This window comes from Prionailurus viverrinus, chromosome A1 (assembly GCF_022837055.1).
Source record: "Prionailurus viverrinus isolate Anna chromosome A1, UM_Priviv_1.0, whole genome shotgun sequence".
NCBI lineage: Eukaryota > Metazoa > Chordata > Mammalia > Carnivora > Felidae > Prionailurus > Prionailurus viverrinus.
Window position 1 is genome coordinate 92,759,390 of NC_062561.1, and position 18,900 is coordinate 92,778,289.

General features: G+C 37.7%; 1 protein-coding gene across 3 annotated transcripts in view; it reads left to right on the top strand.

Moving 5' to 3' along the window:
* Positions 1 to 302: 302 nt before the first annotated feature.
* Positions 303 to 18,900, top strand: part of YTHDC2 (YTH N6-methyladenosine RNA binding protein C2) — a 71,376-nt gene continuing 52,778 nt past the window's right edge. The window contains exons 1-7 of one of the 3 annotated variants that reach the window (XR_007152019.1): positions 303 to 682; positions 1,874 to 1,964; positions 9,529 to 9,725; positions 11,047 to 11,246; positions 14,831 to 14,997; positions 15,511 to 15,613; positions 16,508 to 16,664. Coding sequence is in view for 2 of the 3 variants with exons in the window: in XM_047857783.1 (XP_047713739.1) it covers positions 502 to 682; positions 1,874 to 1,964; positions 9,529 to 9,725; positions 11,047 to 11,246; positions 14,831 to 14,997; positions 15,511 to 15,613; positions 16,508 to 16,664 (1,096 nt within the window). In the remaining variant the exon portion in view is untranslated. Of the gene's footprint in view, positions 683 to 1,873; positions 1,965 to 9,528; positions 9,726 to 11,046; positions 11,247 to 14,830; positions 14,998 to 15,510; positions 15,614 to 16,507; positions 16,665 to 18,900 lie in introns of those variants that run through there. The other 2 variants (XM_047857783.1, XM_047857789.1) reach the window with 2 other exon arrangements.

An 18,900-nucleotide genomic window follows, 5' to 3' on the forward strand; every position in this document is an offset into this window, starting at 1 on the left:
CATACGGGCAGGAACCACGTCTGTCCGGGCCCCAACGTACACCTTGGGCTTAGCGTAGTGCCTGTCCGAACACGGTGGGAGCGCACACCTGCTCACGGAATGAATTAAAAAAGGATTTAAGGAAAGAATGAGTCAGTGAATAAAAGGCTGCACGAGAGCCCCTTGGTGCGGGGGACCTGTGGGTGGGCACGCGGGAAGACAGAGAAAACCGAGATTGGCCTGCTGCAGTCGGGAAGCGGACGCGCTGAGGTCACCGGCGCCTGCGGCCCCGGTGACGTCATCACGCCCGCGCTGCCGGCCTCGCCTGGGCTTCAGCGGCGCCGGCTCCTCCTCTGTTGTTGTGGTGACGGGGTGGGGGGTAGGGGTGGGGTCTCTGGTGACCCCGGCCCAACGCAGACAGTCTGCGGAGCGGTCCAGTCCCGGCGGTGGCCTTCTGCGCCTGTCATTGACCGTCAGCCGGCAGGCCTGGCCGCTCCCCCGAGGGGAGAACTTTTCAGGGCCATGTCCAGGCCAAGCAGCGTCTCCCCGCGGCCGCCCGCGCCTGGCGGCGGGGGCGGCCCCGCTCCGTGCGGTCCTGGGGGCGGAGGCCGGGCCAAGGGGCTGAAGGACATTCGTATAGACGAGGAGGTGAAGATCGCAGTCAATATCGCTCTGGAGCGCTTCCGCTACGGGGACCAGAGAGGTGAGGTTCCTGACAGGGACCCCGCCGGTTGCCCCGCCTCCCCCAAGCCCGGGCCCACCGAGTGAAGGGGCTGCCTCAGAGGTGGGAGGGCAGACCGGGCCGTCCCCCGTCCCGGCCCCCACGGCGGCCGGGGGCCACGCTTGGTGGCCCTCTGTGGGATGCGCGGCGTCCTGCGCGTCTGCAGGGTGAAGGCACTTGCCCGGCATTAATCAGGTGAAAAGAGTCGGGTTGCTCCTTTGCAGGGGGCGTTTCTTTCCCCAGAGAGAGGCCTGTAGGCAGCCTGGGGCGGCTTAGCCACAGCTTTTAGGTATTGGTAAGCCCCTACTTTTTTTTTTTTTTTTTTTTTTAAAGGAAATTGTGGCAGCCTTAGCGGAGGCACGTTTAAGCTACAGAAGTAGAAGAGAAGGAAATCAGGCAAATAAATGCATTGGGAACACGTAGTGCATTGTTTACATCCCGAGAGCATCACCCTTAAACACTTAAAAACAATCAGACTTTGGTAGATGAAACGTTTCTCACACCTCTTACGGTTAGAAGGCTGCTTGTCCTGGGTCACACAGTGCAGAATGGGCAGCCGACCCGTGGTCATCCGTACAGCATATTGAGTGCCCAGTCCGGTTTGCGGGCCTAAATAGGGTTACCCGTTCGTTAACCCGGAGTTTACGGTCCCGAACAGGCAATGACCTGGACAGAGTGAACTTACATTACACAGAGCCTCAGCAATAGTGTTTAACAACAAATCCAGTCTGAGATAAGTCTGTACTGTTTTGAAAGCAAAGACCATGTGGAGTTTGACGTTGAGCATTCATAATGCTTGAGCATACTTCATCATGGAAGGAAGTGAGCCTTTTGTTAATGAAGCCAGTAGGGACTTAAGTTAAAAGAGTAAAATATGTTCATCAGTCATCGTACCAATTGAAGATTCCAGCCCAAATAAGAGTAATCTTTGGTGAACATTAGAGCCTTCTATCATATGTTTCTGTAATTTTTACTAATATCACAATTCTGGCAGACATTTAGTAGTTCTTGAATTAATATCTACTTTTCAGGTAACCTATAAATTTGATTATTTGTATGATTTTTTCATATTTTACATTTATGTGTCTATATTGAAGTACCTTGAAAGAAAATTGTATATTCCCAAATGGTACTTTGTGTTTTGTTTGTTTTTTTTTCTTTTTTTTCATGTAGAAATGGAATTTCCTTCCTCTTTGACCAGTACTGAAAGAGCCTTTATTCATCGACTGAGTCAGTCTCTTGGTTTGGTTTCTAAAAGTAAAGGGTAAGCTGATAGTTTTTCTTATTTAAAAAGAATTATTTGCCAAAAAAAGAGAAGTGTTTCTCATTACATTGAAGTAGTTATTACTGTTTTAGATTCACATTCTTAATTATACTGTATGTAGATAAACTGATTCATGTCTGTACCAAACTCAGCTTTTTCCTTTTCCTCTTATCCTTCCCTCTTTTGTTTTCCCTTAGAGATTAAATAAATAAATAAATAAATAAATAAATAAATAAATAAAAAAAATTTAAGATGTAAGAAAAATAGCTTAAAAGATGAAGTTGCTTGCTTGAGGAGGATGTTTTCTTTTTTCATAGAAACTAAGTCTCATTTTTTAAAAAGAGTGGATGGCCTAAAGATAGTAAGTACAATTATTTACAGAACTATTTCTTTTAAGGTTACCATACTGTAGTGGTAACTTTAGAATACATAATCGTTTTCTTTCCTACCAACTTAAGAATCTTATGATTAGAAATGATTAAATAGAATGGACCAGGAAGAAACAGTATGTATTTTTTTCAGGGTCCCTCATCTGTAGGGGGGAAAAAGTCACTTGAACCATCCAAATTGAAGAACTCTAAAATTATGTGGAATGATTTCATTTTGGGAATAAGGATGGTGGGGTTGATATATAGCAGAGTTTCTTGGTATTGGCACTATGAACATTTTAGACTGGATAATTCTTTATTGTGGAGGGCCGTCTTGTGTATCGTAGGATATTTAGAAGTATATCTAACCGTATTGATATGTGCCAGGAACACCTCCACCCACAGTTTTAACAACCAGAAATGCCTCTAGACATTGCCAGAATATTCTGGGGAGCAAAATTGTGTCTGGTTAAGAGCCACCGAGAGGGGGAAAGGAAGATAAAATTTCAGCTTACCAGGGTTTAGGTTAAGAAGAGAGAAAACAAATGACTGTTAGGTTAATATATTAATAAACAACAGGAATGTCTTAAGATGAAAATATTTGGTGTAGGAATGTCTGGTATTTGAATGCCCACAGTGATACATTACTGAGTGACACGGGATTTAGCTTAGGTGAATGTGCCTTTTGTTTGTTTGTTTTTTGTTTCTGTGTTTCAGCTTTTATTTATTTATTTATTTTTAATTTATTTTTTAAATTTACATCCAAGTTAGTTATCATATAGTGCAGCAGTCATTTCAGGAGTAGATTTCTTAATGCCCCTTACCCATTTAGCCCATCCCCCCTCCCACAACCTCCCCAGTAACCCTGTTTGTTCTCTGTATTTAAGAGTCTCTTATGTTTTGTCTCCCTCCCTGTGTTTATATTTTTCCTTCCCTTCCCTTCTGTTCATCTGTTTTCTATCTTAAAGGCCTCATAGGAGTGAAGTCATATGGTATTTGTCTTTCTCTGACTGGCTAATTTCGCTTAGCATCATACCCTCTAGTGCCATCCACATAGTTGCAAATGGGGTGAATGTGCCTTTTGAACATTACTAAGGCCAGTGTGCGAAGCAATGGTTAGGTTTCAATCATGCCCATAGCATAGTCCTCTGTGTAGGTTAAATACAGCACTTGAAAATGAAAAGAGTACAGGGCCATAATCCTTTATCCAAGAATACCTGGACTAAGTAGATTTTGAGATTCAGATTTTAGGAACATTTTAGGATTTTTTTGCAGTATGTTATGTAATAACTCCTCGTAAGGTGCAGGCATCACCTTTAATCACAATATTTCTGCCGAAAAATATAGGCTGTTCACAGTAAGATAAATACTGGAAATAGCCTCATGTCAATGTAATCAGGTTTTGATACCAACTGAAGTTGTTGCTGTCAACTTTAAAACTGGCAGTTATTTTACCAGTGGAAGATGGGTTTCTTTGGAAGTAGAGAGTTGCCATGTGGGACAAGCAGGCTAGTGTACAAAACCATCCAAAAGTCCAACAAACAGAAGAGAGGAACGTTATTTTATGGAGAAGAAGGAGGAAGTCGGGAGGGGTTGTTTTGAACAAAAGTCCATTGGAGAGAAGCAAGAAATTCAGGGTGATGTTGGTTTCTCAATTGGCTGGGTTGCTGGGGTGGTTGATTTCTTGTAGAAGATGCAGTGTACATCTTTTCCTGTTGGGGCTTGTAATTGAATCTGCTTTCCTCTGGAGGAGTCTTCTGTTGGGTCTGTAATTGACAATTTTTCCTGTAATTGACCTGAGTGGTTTGGCTTTCCCTACCAGCCTCCTCTTCTAGCATCCGCAGTCCACTTTAATGAGGTTTCCTTTTATTAATTTTCACATTGCAAACTTAGAAAGATCTTCCAGTTTTCATTGTTGTTTGGGTTGAAGAGTTGCAGATACGAGGGGTGCCTGGGTGGCTCAGTCAGTTGGCTGAACATCCGACTTCCACTCGGGTCATGATCTCACAGTTTGGGGGTTCGACCTGCATTGGGCTCTGTGCTGACAGCTCAGAGCCTGGAGCCTGCTTGGAATTCTGTATCTCCTGCTCTCTCTGTCCCTCCCCTGCTCATTCTCTGTGTCTCTCTCTCAAAATATACAAACATTAAAAAAAATATTAAAAAGAAAAAGTTGCTTTTAGAGGTTTCAGGTCTGTCTTACAAATGTCTGTTGTAAAGCAGCTATATCATTTCTGTGGTTAAACTGTTTTAAAAAAAATTTTTTTTTTTAACATTTATTTATTTTTGAGACAAAGAGAGACAGAGCATGAACAGGGGAGGGTCAGAGAGAGGGAGACACAGAATCTGAAACAGGCTTCAGGCTCCGAGCTGTCAGCACAGAGCCCGACGCGGGGCTCGAACTCATAGACGGCAAGATCATGACCTGAGCCGAAGTCGGCCGCTTAACTGACTGAGCCACCCAGGTGCCCCTAAACTGGTTTTGAATTATAAATTGTTAACTTCAAAATGACCATTAGAAATTACTCTTAGAGGGGTGCTTGGGTGACTCAGTCAGTTAAGTGTCTGTCTGACTCTTGATCTCAGCTCAGGTCTTGATCTCAGGGTCGTGAGTTCAAGCCCTGTGTGGGACTCTGTGCTGGGTGTGGAGCCTACTTAAAAAAAAGAAAAGATAAATTACTCTTAGTAAAGAAGTCCATTGGAATAGTCTACCTCTGTTTCTGTTCAGTAGCATAACTATTTAAGGGATGATCCAGAATGGAGAAACCTGGGGAAAGGTAGAGAGCAAGATAGAAGCTGTCAGGACAAGAAAAGGTGGGTGAGAAAACACTGAAGAGACAGAGAGAGGAAAAAAGATGCTAAGGGAAACAAGGCAACCCTGCCTTCTTATCTAGTCCGTAGTTCCTATTCCTAGTGCTCTGCAAGCCCTCTTAGGATATTTCTTAGTGCTTTCCCTCCCCAATTTATCATTGATTAAAGGTAGTATAGTGTTTATCTAGTGTTCCTTGTGATTTTCAAATGCCTTTACTTGTTTTCATATGTATGAAGAACTTCTTACATGTTCTTTCTTTTTATTTGCATGAGAATGTGTACGTGACTTATATTTTCATGGGTTTTTTTTGTTCACTTTTGAGTAAAGGTTTTTTTTTTTTTCTTTCTTCCCCCAGTGCCTAGCGTAACTTCATTAACTTAATAAGATAGTTTTTCTGCCTTTTTTTTTTTTTTTCTTTTGTACCTGGCATCATGGTTCCTTAATATGTATTTGAGAGAGAGCCTTTGGAGGAAAAGGCAGGAAACCTGGATTTGACTCCTAGTCTCTTACTACCTGGTTCTCTAGCTTTGGTCATGGCCCTTAACTTAAAAAAAAAAAATTTTTTTTTTTAATGTTTATTTACTTTTGAGAGAGGGAAAGAGACACAGAGTGTATGCTGGGGAGGGTGAGAGAGAGAAGGAGACGCAGAATCCGAAGCAGGCTCCAGGCTCTGAGCTATTAGCATAGAGCCCTACACGGGCTCAAACTCCCAAACTGAGATCATGACCTGAGCCAATGTTGGACGCTTAACCAACTGAGCCACTCAGGTACCCCTAAGTAGGTTATTTAATCCTCACAATAGTCTTAACCAGTAGATTCTATTAATAATGTCTGGTACCTGTATAATAGATGGGACAGTTCAGGGTTGGAGAGGTTAAGTGGTTTTCCCCAAGGTCACATGGCTAGTGAGTGGCAGAGCCAGGATTTGAATATAGTTAATGTTTAGTTTTTGATGTTTACAGTGAGTTCATGGTGATGTCCTAGGAGCAGTGAGCAGTTAAAATCGAATTATTAGATAGGTCTCATCTTTAAGTTGCTTATAGTCCAAAGTCACAGAATGAACAAATGTACCACAATTATAGTGCCCATGATATGAGAGCAACTTTGTTTAGGGACAAGCTAACTGGTTGGTTTATTAATTTCCACATAGTCATAAAATAAAGTACAAATTAGGATGATAATAGACTTTAATAAATTTGCAATTCTGTATTACAGTATGAGGAAGAAAATGGTTTGGAGTTAGGTCTTTGCATCTTTCTGCATAATGAAAGTATTAAACTAAGGAAATAGGAAATTACACATTTGCAAAGCATCATACAAATATGTATTATTTTTTGAGAGATTAGGTCCTTGGTGGTTGTGAACTTTTTAAGTCATTTCAGATTTTGGCTCCTTAGCTGATTTTTTAAACTGTTTATGGATTTGGAGAGTGGAGAATAATAAGGCATAGGGTGGTATTTGAGTTAAGTGTTGAGTAACATACTGTGTAAATTGATAAATTGATTAATATTAAAATTGCATCAAATTTGATGAGTTATTTTTCCTTAAAAGGAAGCCAAAACTTAATTATAGCATGTATTGATTACTTTCACACTTTGAAAGTTAGATACTATGATGTTCATGCCTATAATTTTAGCACATTTACTTTTATATTAAAAATTGCATATGGAGCTTACATTTCATTATTTGAAAAAATTATTGTGGCATTAATGTATTTAGCATCTCTTCCACATTGTGCGGCTAGTTTCTAGTTAACTTTGCTTTGAAAAGGAGTCTCTCTTTTTTTTTTTATTATTTTTTTTAATGTTTATTTATTTATTTTTTTGAGAGACAGAGTATGAGCAGGGGAGGGGCAAAGAGAAAAACACAGAATCTGTAGAGGCTCCAGGCTCTGAGCTGTCAGCACAGAGCCCGATGCGGGGCTTGAACTTACAAGTGGTGAGATCATGACCTGAGCCGAAGTCGGACGCTCAACCTACTGAACCACCCAGGTGCCCCTGAAAAGGAGTCCCTTAATGGTTTTGTTCAAAGAGTAGAGCCACTTTGGGATGAAAGCAAAATTAGACCTCAGCGTGTTTACGTAGTAGGACAAATCTCTGCTAGATTGAATGTTTTCATCCTCAAAACAACGATGCAAATATTTTACCAAACATTTCATTCATCTTTTTATCATTTATCATTGTCACCGTGGAGCTAAATATGGTAGGAATGAGCACTGAGAGCTACAAGTAGAATCTTTTACTAAAACACGAAAACTACCAAGTTGATAATATCTTTCTGCCCCCTCACCCATGTTCAAAGTGAATTCAGTACATTTTAAATGGTAATGGTTGAGTACTCACACATGCTTAGTTTGGGTTATTTTTGCACATAAATGATGTATTCTTAGTAGGCAGGCTCTGTTAGGAAAGTTTGAATCTGACTGATTTTAGTTGTGAGCTTATTGAGGAGAGTATGTTTTACTTAACTGTAATCCCGGCTTCTTGCATAGCGCCTGGCATAGAATAGGGGCTTAATATATGATTAATGATTGATTGAATGAATGGAATAAAATTAGTTACAGGTGAAATATAGCATAGCTTTCCCAAGACAACTTCCAAGAAAATTAAAGCATCTTGGAACTGGCAGAAATAGTAGAGATTTTTGAATTAAGTTGTATACAGTGTCAGAGAGATAAAATGGTTTTTGATCACACAGCTAGTTAGTTGAAAGATTTTTTACTAGCTGAACACAAGCCTACCGAGTCTTGCTCTAGTGATCATTCCAGCACACTTCCAGCCCTCTGTAGTTAAAATTTTTATGAAGTAAATGGGGAATGGATGATTAAGTCTATAACGACTGTGCTGAATTTTCAGAAGGTCCATAGAAAAGAACCTACTACAGAGATCATCTTTTAGAATCCAGCAATTGTCATTTACCATGGAAATAGCTGAAATTCCTAGATCAGGTTAAATTTAGTTACTTCATTTTTATCCCATAATTTCAAGATGACTAAACACTTTTTAAAAAAGCAGATGACAGCACTGAAAGCTTATAATCCATTAAAGCATTCCATAAAACGTTTCCAGAAATTAAAAACCTTGGTAAATCAAAAGCCTCACTTAAGAAGTCTTAGAGAGCCAAAACTGTATAGGTTAATCTTCAGTTTTATGTTATTTTTACGGTGAAGATTTTGTTGAAAATTTTTAATCTAATGAAAATTAGAAAAATTGTACATATACTTACCATTGTATTTGTGGCTTTGTTGCTCATTTCTGTAATATAATAGTGACATTAACAAATGATAGAACCTTTTATGAAGTATTTTGGGTAACTTTTTAAAAATAAGTGATTTTTTTCCCCAGACTAAAATTATAATAACAGCTTTAATTCATTTAATGCTTATTCTGCTCAACTTACTCAAACATTAACAGATGTTTTCCCTTAACATGCATTATCTTATTTAACCATATGAATAATCATTTGAGGCAGGTATTATTATTATCGTAGGCTCAGAGCTGTTAAATAATTTGCTTATGGTCCCAACAGCTACTAAGTGGTAGAGCTAGGATTCAAACCCAGGTTGGTATGCTTTTAGAGCTTGCGCTCTTTTCTAGTACTATATTGTACTGGATTATAGACATGCATTATTAAATCGTTCAAAACACGTTTGAGGACTTCCTGTGTGTCTAACATTATACCTAGTACTCTAGAAGCTACAAAAGTCAAAAAAGACATTGTTAGTCTGGATCAGTTGAAGAAATAAATATACCTACATCAAATCATTTGAGAACTGTTATAAATCACCATTACCTTATAACTGAAGGCTAGAGCCAGAAGCTTTGAAAAATTTGTTTTTTTCTCCCCATATGCATATAAAAATACTTATCAGTAATGTTGATTTATGCTTTTTTGGTCCAACCACTAAGCTTGGTTCTTTTAACAGGTTTTCATGGGGTGTGACATTACCAGCATACTATGGAAACGTTCAGTGGGATATATTAGTCTGTACAGTGAACCATAACTTTTTAATGATCACTTTTAGATTCTGTTGTTCAACAGATTGGTTTTCTCCCTCTGTATGCTTCCAGCATATATTAACTGGTGATGTTTCATCCACCATGAAGTCTGCTAAGACTAGACTTTAACATTTGTGGGTAAGTAAGCCATTTTTTGCAGTTTAAAAACTGGATTGGTAGCATTTTGAAACTTTAATTGAAAATGGTCTTTTGGCCACTTCAGCACCAAACCCCTCCTTATTGAATTTTTGGGGATTTTCAGCATCTTCTCACAAAGCATTTTGATTTTTTCCAATGTTTTGCTTAAGACGTGTTGCCTAAGTAGGCATACATCATATGTGAACCAATTGACTATATATAGTAAATAAATGATTTTTATTAATATTCAGAAAGGGAGCAAATAGATACCTAACTGTGAAGAAGAAAGATGGATCAGAAACAGCTCATGCAATGATGACCTGTAATTTGACTCATAATACAAAACATGCTGTTAGGAGCCTAATTCAAAGATTTCCTGTCACCAATAAAGAGCGTACTGAACTTCTGCCTAAAACAGAAAGAGGAAATGTGTTTGCAGTTGAAGCTGGTATGTATTTTCTGGGGGAGCTTCCTTGTTTATCCTATTAATTGATGACTGTTCTTTTTCCATTTTAAATTAATTAAAAAAAACACTAAGATGCAGTAAGATTTCTCAGTTTGAATAGTCTGTTAGAAATGATAAAGAACTGTGAAACTTTGGGAATGAAATGCAGTGTTAAGGCATGTCATGAAGTTAGACAAATCTTTAAGTGTCACAGTAATAGCTATCATTTTTGGAACACTTATTGTGTGATAGGCAGGATACTAAACTCTTTATAGAGGGCCTCATAGCAACCCTCCCAAGGTAAGAATTTCCTCTATTTCAAGGGTGAGTAGACTGGGGTGCAGAGCAGTTAAATAATTTGTTCAAGGCTACTCAACCAGCCCGTAAACGGCAGAGCTGGGATTTGGCTTCAAGGTCTGGACTTTGCTGTATTAATGTTGCCGAGGCACGCTAATGAGTGCGATTTTGAACTGGGGCTTTAGCTTCTGGTAAGAGGACAGAGTCTTCATTACACTAACTTGCTGAAAGCTAGATACATGATACATTTAGGTTATAGAATGAAGCTGTAATTTTATTATTTGGAAAAATAACTTCCTAGTGAGAAAACCATTAATAACCTAAAGCAACAGATTTCATAATTTCCATCGTCTGTTGGAGTAGGTTTGCAGAGTGTAGCAAACACATGGTCTTAGATAGCGAGGGAATTAAGTTTTAAATACATGCACACAAAAATGTTTTGAATTATGTGAAGAGTATAAAACATTATGCTTTTTTATTCTTGTCTTATTAATAAAATGTAGCTGTTGGCAAAAATTCTCAATTAGGAAAATTGTTAAGCATTAGGACTTTATGTTTACACGTATCATTCTATCTGTTCACATAATCTTACATAGTTAGCTTTAAACACAGAGAATATTTTTCTTTTCATAACGTGTTTTCATATTGTACATAACAGACTTTATAAATAATGCACATTGTTACCTACTTACAAAATTTTAATTTTTTGTGTCTAATTATTGATAGAAGCAAGCCTGAAAACTGTTTTAGGATATCAGAATCACGTTTTATTTTTAATGGGTATGGAGTGATTGATTTTTGTTTGTTTGTAAATGTTATGCACGAGAAACACTTTTAGCAATTTGCTTTCTGATTACTATTGAAATTTATAACTTATTTTTTAAAGAATATTAAGCATAGAGTACAACACTAAGCTATTGCTTGCTAACTTTATACAGACTGAATAGAGAAATTACTTATCTTTGTGTTTAACGCTTTTTAAAAAATGTTGATCATAAATGTTTTTGTTTTTTATTCATTTTCAAAGAAAACCGGGAAATGAGCAAAACGAGTGGGCGACTCAACAATGGCATACCTCAGATTCCAGTGAAAAGAGGAGAATCTGAATTTGATTCTTTCAGGCAGTCTCTGCCAGTGTTTGAGAAACAAGAAGAAATTGTTAAAATAATTAAAGAAAATAAAGTAGTTTTGATCGTAGGAGAAACTGGGTCTGGAAAGACTACACAGGTTGGTTTCTTCTTTGTTGTTTATGGAAGAAAAAATATTTTTTTCCACATGGCAGTTTTATAACAAATTTATACTACATGTATTTTAACAAAAACAACCCCTTTTGGGTACTTTAATGTTTATTTCAAAAATAAATTGTTTCTGGGAGTATTGTTTTGAGAATTGGTAGAAAGGAAATGTTTTAAAATATTTTTAAACTAGCACCTTGGGCCTCCATTTAAATAGAAGCGGGGATGTGGTTTGGCATCATGAAAGGAATATGGACTGGGCTAGTCTTGTTAACCTCTGTGAGCCGGAGCCCTCATTTGTAAAATGGAGCTAATACTTGCTCCCGTTCACCATGACGTTTAGAGAGGTCTATAAAGTGCCTGTCAGTGTTTTGTGCATAGGAGTTAAACTAACAGCAATATTAATAATACCAAACGTTAATATAAAGTTGACTGTAGATGTTGAGGCCTGCGCAGGTCCCAACCTGTCTGTGGTTTGGGGTTGCTATCTGCCTCATAAAGGAAAGTAGAGGGTTTATCTTCTGGGAAGACAAAGTCGTCTTATCCTTTGAAAAAGCCTCCTACATAGTTAGCTTTGGCTCTTCTGGGAATAGGGAGGCAGGGATTGAGGCCTCCTGAGTCTGGGTTTTCAGGTGAGGTAGAGAAGACCGTGTTTATAACCAGAAAGGTATTTAGTGGTGTTTTAAATATTATGCCTACATGCCTGTTATCTGTTAGATATCCTAAAAATGATTTCCCTCAGTTTTTTGTTTGCTCTGTAGCTTTGCTTTGTGGTATCTTGTGTATTAGCTTTACTAATTATTTAGTCACATCTGTCAATCTTTTTTTTAGGGCTTTGAGCCATGCTGAGAAAGGCATTTCCTATCCCAAGATTAAAAAACATTTTCCTATAAATACTTTATTCTAGTATTTTTGTATTTATAGTTTTAAAAATCCATCTGGAATTTATAATATCATGTCAGGTAGGAATCCATCTTACTGTTTTCTTCATGTTAATATCTAGTTGTTCCGATATAATTTTTATTTAATTATCTTTTCCCCCTTCACTTAAGGTAGCCCTTTTGATCAAACGAAGTTTCTATAGTACTTGGGTCTATTTCTGGAATTTTTGTTATCTGTCTTTAATTATTTTTGCACCAGGATCCCTCTTCTTTGCTTTTTGTTTTTTTACAGTATGTAGCATAATATTCCAGTTTATTATCTTCTTAAATATTTCCTAAGAGAAAATTATTTCCTTAAATATTTCTTATTTGTGTTCATTTATGCTTCTGTATAAACTAGTCAAGTTTAAAAAAATCCTAGAGGCTGAAACATGCATGAAATGATGCTCTCTCTCTCTCACTTACAGTTAAATGAAATCAAAACAATGATTATATTTTTCAACTATCAGAGGGGCAGAAACTAAAACATTAACGATACGTATTTGCATAGGTGTTGGGAAAGCAGCATCTTCTGCTTTATGGGCAGGAGTATAAATTGTTTTGGAGGGCGATTTGATACTACTTCTCTCCAATTTAAATTTACATACTCTTGGGGTGGCTGGGTGGCTCAGTTGGTTTAGTATCTGACTCTTGATTTCAGCTCAGGTAATAATCCTGGGGTCGTGGGATCTAGCCCTGTGTTGGGCTCTGTGCTGAGCATGGAGTCAGCTTGGGTCTCTCTCTCTCTCCCTCTGCCCCTCTCCCCTGTTCTCTCTAAAACAAACAAACAAACAAACAAAACCCACCTTAAAACATTTACATGCTCTTTCATTTGACCTGTGTGTGTGTGTGTGTGTGTGTGTGTGTGTGTACACACACACACACACACACACACACCTTTTTTTTTTAATATTTATTCATTTTTGAGAGAGAGAGAGAGAGCATGAGCAGGGGAGGGGCAGAGAGATAGAGAGAGAGAGACAGACAGACAGACACAGAATCCAAAGCAGGCTCCAGGCTCCAGGCTCCGAACTGTCAGCACAGAGCCCAGTGTGGAGCTTGAGCCACAAATCATGAGATCATGACCTTAGCCAAAGTCGGACACTTAACCGACTGAGCCATCTAGGTGCCCCTGCATATATATCTTTATAAAAGTTTGTGAAGATAGATATTCACTGCAGCAATTTTTATAATAGCAAGCAGTAATATCAGTAATTTAAAAAAACTAGAAATTATTTAACATGATATTTGTTAAATTATAGCACATCCCTAGGATGGAATATGCAGCTATTAGAATGGATTAGGTAGATCTGAGTATTAAGTGAAATCTGCAAATTTAAAAACATTAAGTACGGTAATCGCTTTGTGTAAATAAAAGCCTGTTAATATACACAAATATTCTAAATTGTGTAAACATTTTTTCCCTAAAACAGTTCATAAGAAGTAGTAGTTATTTATTTTTTTTTTTAACGTTTTTATTTATTTTTGGGACAGAGAGAGACGGAGCATGAACAGGGGAGGGGCAGAGAGAGAGGGAGACACAGAATCAGAAACAGGCTCCAGGCTCCGAGCCATCAGCCCAGAGCCTGACGCGGGGCTCAAACTCACGGACCGCGAGATCGTGACCTGGCTGAAGTCGGACGCTTAACCGACTGTGCCACCCAGGCGCCCCAGAAGTAGTAGTTATTTTTAAAAAATAGTTATTTTTGAAAGAGAGAGAGGGAGGGAGAGAGAGAACTTGAGTGGGGAAGGGGCAGAGAGAGAGGGAGACACAGAATCTGAAGTAGGCTTCAGGCTCTGAGTTGTCAGTACAGAGCCTGATGCGGGACTTGAACTTACGAAATGTGAGATCATGACCAGAGCCAAAGTCAGTGCTTAACTGACTGAACCACCCAGGCGCCCCAATAGTAGTTACTTTTTTGGAGAATACTGGTAGTGGTACGGCAAGAAAGACTTACTTTTTAAGTCCTTCTGACATGTACATCCCAGTATTAGGCTACTTTTGCTTTCTTTATGCTTTTCACTATTTAAAAAAATTCCAGTGGAATTTTGATTGTTGTTTTGTTGACTTTATAGAATAATTTGGATAGAATTGACATTTTTGAAGTGTTGATTATTTCTACTCAAGATTGTGTCCTATTTCTTTATTCAGTTAGTGTTTTTTAGTTGTATTTTATATTTGTGGAATTTGTATTTGTGCAAGCCTTATTTCTCTGTGAATTTGGTTTTTTTCACAAAAATTTTTTTTAAAGTTTATTTATTTATTTGAGAGAGTGAGCATGGGAGAGGCAGAGATAGAGATAGAATCCCAAGCAGGCGCCTTGCTGTCAGTACAAGAGCCTGAGGTGGGGCTCGATCCTAGGTACTGTGAGATCATGACCTGAACTGAAACCAAGAGTCAGATGCTTAACCAGCTGAGTGCCCCTGTATGAATTTGTTTTTAGTATTTTCATTTTAGTTTCTCTTGTGAATCAGATCTTTGAAAATTACATTTTCTAGCTGATTGTTAGAAGTTACATAAAAGTTGTTGGTTTTATGATTATTTGGACACGTTACCAAACTTTTCTAATTCTAGTAGTTTTTCAGTTGTGATTGACTTGGACTTTCTGGGTATATAGTCATGTCATTTTATAGTACTTTAAAACTTTCATTTCAGATTCCTCAGTTCCTTTTAGATGATTGCTTTAAAAATGGTATCCCCTGCCGTATATTTTGTACCCAGCCAAGAAGGTTAGCAGCTATTGCTGTGGCTGAAAGAGTTGCTGCAGAGAGAAGAGAAAGGATTGGTCAAACGATTGGATATCAGATCCGATTAGAAAGCAGGTAACCATGGTTCTCCTGTAGCCTAGCATTCTTAGAAAAGATTAATGTTTATATTTAATTAAATAGGGACTATGTTAGTCAAAAAGTTAGATGATGATTTTGCTCCAAGTAAGTCTTTGATAGGATGTTGAGGTCATGTCTGAACTTCATAAGGTTTTGAATACATAGCTGAAGAAAGAGTTTGGGCCATGGATACAAATCCCATTTCATAGGGGGATTTATGATCGAATACAAGTTATTTTGCCTCCTTAAGGTTTTTTAAAAAAAATCTATTTAATGGTTTCTTAAAATAATTAATAAAAGCCTGTTAGTAATAAAAATTTTGTGAGTTCGTCAGGTATAAAATACATATTTCAATAACTTGGCTAATAAAGCATACTATGCTATGCTATATTAGTAACTTTAACATTTATAAAACTTACATATGAGATTAGCATTTAATGTAATCATGTTTTAATTACATTTAAGAGTTGTAATTGTATACTTCATTTATTTATTTATTTTTTTAAAAAGGGTTTCTCCAAAGACACTTCTGACATTTTGCACTAATGGGGTATTGCTTCGTACATTGATGGCGGGAGATAGTACATTGTCGACTGTGACACATGTTATTGTGGTAAGAATATTGCTGAGTTATGCCGTATACAACTCAGATTGCTTAAAAATTTGAATATGTAATTAATTATATTTTTAGAATAGAATAGGAGTGAAAGCCAGTTTTTTTTTTGAACAGGTATTATAATGAAGTTACTTTTTATTGCCTGTAATTATTAGAAATAAATTTTACTTGTATTAAGTAAAGAATTCTTACCATTAGGTTTTATGAGGGCAAATTAAATGTATAGGTAGATTTTCAAAAAGTGCTTTTTATATGTGAAAATGATACAACTACTTAGCGTTCCTCAGAATGGGGTGAAAATTTTCTTTTTTTTCCTCTCTCTGCTTAGTCATCTGATTCCACCTTTGGCTAATATGTATTTCTCAGTCTTCGCTTTATAGTCATTTAACTTCATAGTTAAGCTGCTAAATTAAGTAGCTGTTGATGAAGTAGATGAATTACCACCTTATTAAAAAGTTGTAAGCTTTTATCCAGTTTGTGTCAGAAAACAATTAGATTAAGTTTTAGAAGCTTGCAATAAGCAGCTTTAGAAAACTTACTAGTTTTGTTCATTCAAACCAAAGGGCGCACCTGTACCCTGATGCTAATTGAAGCATGTTTAAGTAGATTCTATATTTATCAAAAGTATGTTAAATTAGACTCCACTAATTCCGAATTTGTTGTAGTTTGTATGTCTTTTATATTATGTTAAGAGGCAGTGCTTTGTTTCAGTTGGTTGTTAATGTCTGATTATTTCTGAATTGTCCATAATACAACACTTTCACGAGTACCAATTGGCCTTGTTCACATTTAATTTGAATTACTATAAAACCCAGCAGCCCCATAATTTTAAAGGCTTAGTCATCCATAATGTTTTAACTATTCCATGGTTTTATTTTTTGTTTACTGCAGGACGAAGTACATGAAAGGGATCGATTTAGTGATTTTTTACTTACAAAGTTAAGAGATCTGTTGCAAAAGCACCCAACTTTGAAACTTATTCTTTCTAGTGCCGCCTTGGATGTAAATCTTTTTATAAGATATTTTGGAAGTTGCCCAGTGATCTATAGTAAGTTAAATTGTCAGATTTCTTCTAGGATTTTAATGAAGGTATACTTTTGGCATGATTATATTTATTGTAATAGGAATTGGGGAATGTTCTGAAGTAGAGTGCATCCATTTCTGTTTTCTCTGAGACCTGCCTCCTAATCATTCATCTGTATATATTTCCATCCTCTCCTTCTCCACCTATACTGGTTGATATTGTGTTGTGAGGCAGTTTTTCATTCTTAAAAGGAAATGTGCTTTATTGTGGTCCTGTATCCTCCTTAAATTCTGTCCTACAGCTTCCCCTTTGTTGCTAGACTCCTTGAAAAGAGCAGTCTACACTCCTGTGTTTACTTCCTGTGTACTTTTTTTTTTTAATATGATTTTTTTATTTAAAAAAAATGTTTATTTATTTTGAGAGAGCGAGTGAGCAGGGGAGGTGTAGGGGTTGAGGGAGACAGAGGATCCCCAGCAGGCTCCATGCTGTCAGTACAGAGCACGATGCGGGGCTCGAACTTACAAACCGTGAGGTCATGACTTGAGCTGAAACCAAGAGTCAGACGCTTAACCGACTGAACCACCCAGGAGCCCCTAAGCAGCTATTTTAATATTTCATAATACGAATGTACGATGATTTATTTAACCATTTATTTTTGAACACTCAGATTGGTTCTAGACTCTGCTCATCCCCCCTCCATAAACAGTGTTATAATAAACATCCTGTATGTATATCCTTATATACTGGTGCTCTTATTTCTAGGGATAGATTCCTGAAAGTAGAATTGTTGAGTAAAAGAGTGTATCTGTTTTTAATTTTGACAGCTTTTGCCATTTTACTTTTTCAAAGAGCTGAAATGATTTATATTTCTGTAGTGTATGGGGCTGTTCATTCATGTATTGTTACCAGTATTGTTTTGATACTGATATAATTGCCAAGCCTACTATTTAAATTTTCGACAAAAATCTTACTTAAATTTTCCATATTTCTCATGGTTGGCCCCTCTTTTTTGTATGTGAAATGCTCACATCCCAGAATTTATTTGACAACACTGTCTCCTAATTCTGCATTAGCACTTGTACCCTCATGGTCTCCTTGGTGGGCTTCTCTTTCGCATGGTGCTTATATATTGGTATTCTTTGGGATTATTCCCTTGATCCTTTTTTTTTTTTTTCCTTCTTTCTCATTCATCTTCCCTTCCTTCTTCCTTCCTTTGTTTTCCTCTTCTTTCCTGGTCTGTGCTGTACTCTACTAGGTACTGGAGATGCACAGGTAGTTTCCCTGGAAGCTCTCATTCATGCCTGTGGCTTCTACTTTCTTTTTATACTCATGGACCCTGAATCTTTGTTTCTGTTTATTTTTTGTTTATTTTGAACATTTTCTTTAAGTAAGCTTTATGCCCAGAGTGGGGCTTGAACTCATGACCCCCTGAGATCAAGAGTCCCATGCTCTACCAACTGAGCCAGCCAGGGGCTCCCTGAATCTTTGTTTCTAATTCAAACTGTTCTCCAGAGCTTTGGGCTTTGATGTCTTATAAGCAGCTCATTTCTAATATGTCCCAACCTAAATATTTAATCTCTTCTACAAAAATCTGTGTTGGGGTGCTTGGGTGGCTCAGTCGGTTAAGCATCCGACTTCGGCTCAGGTCATGATCTCGTGGTCCGTGAGTTCGAGCCCCGCGTCAGGCTCTGTGCTGACAGCTCAGAGCCTGGAGCCTGTTTCAGATTCTGTGTCTCCCTCTCTCTCTGACCCTCCCCCGTTCATGCTGTCTCTCCCTGTCTCAAAAATAAATAAACGTTAAGAAAAAATCTGTGTTGTCCGTTTTAGTTAATCATACCATCAACCTAATCACCTACATCACAAACCAGTCTTTCTTACAAAACTTATACATCTGCTAGTTGAAAGCTCGTTTTGTCACCTCATATTTGACATGTCTAAAGCCAAACCCCAGCTCCCACCAGCCAGTCTGTTGCTTTTAGCTTTGCTTGTTACCTTTGAGATTGACCTCATCATCTATCCGGTTTTGTGCGCCAGACATCTAAGAAACATGGTTGACCCTTCATATCATTCCTTCATATCCAATTTAATGCTGAGTTTTGTGTATTTTGCTTCCTATCTCTGGAGTCTGTCTCTTGTCCGTTTTTCATCATCACCAGTTTTTTTCAAATATTGTTCTCTTTTACTTGAATTATCAGATGATAACCTGGTCTCTTCCATCCCCTCTCCTCTCTTATCTATCTATCTATCTATCTATCTATCT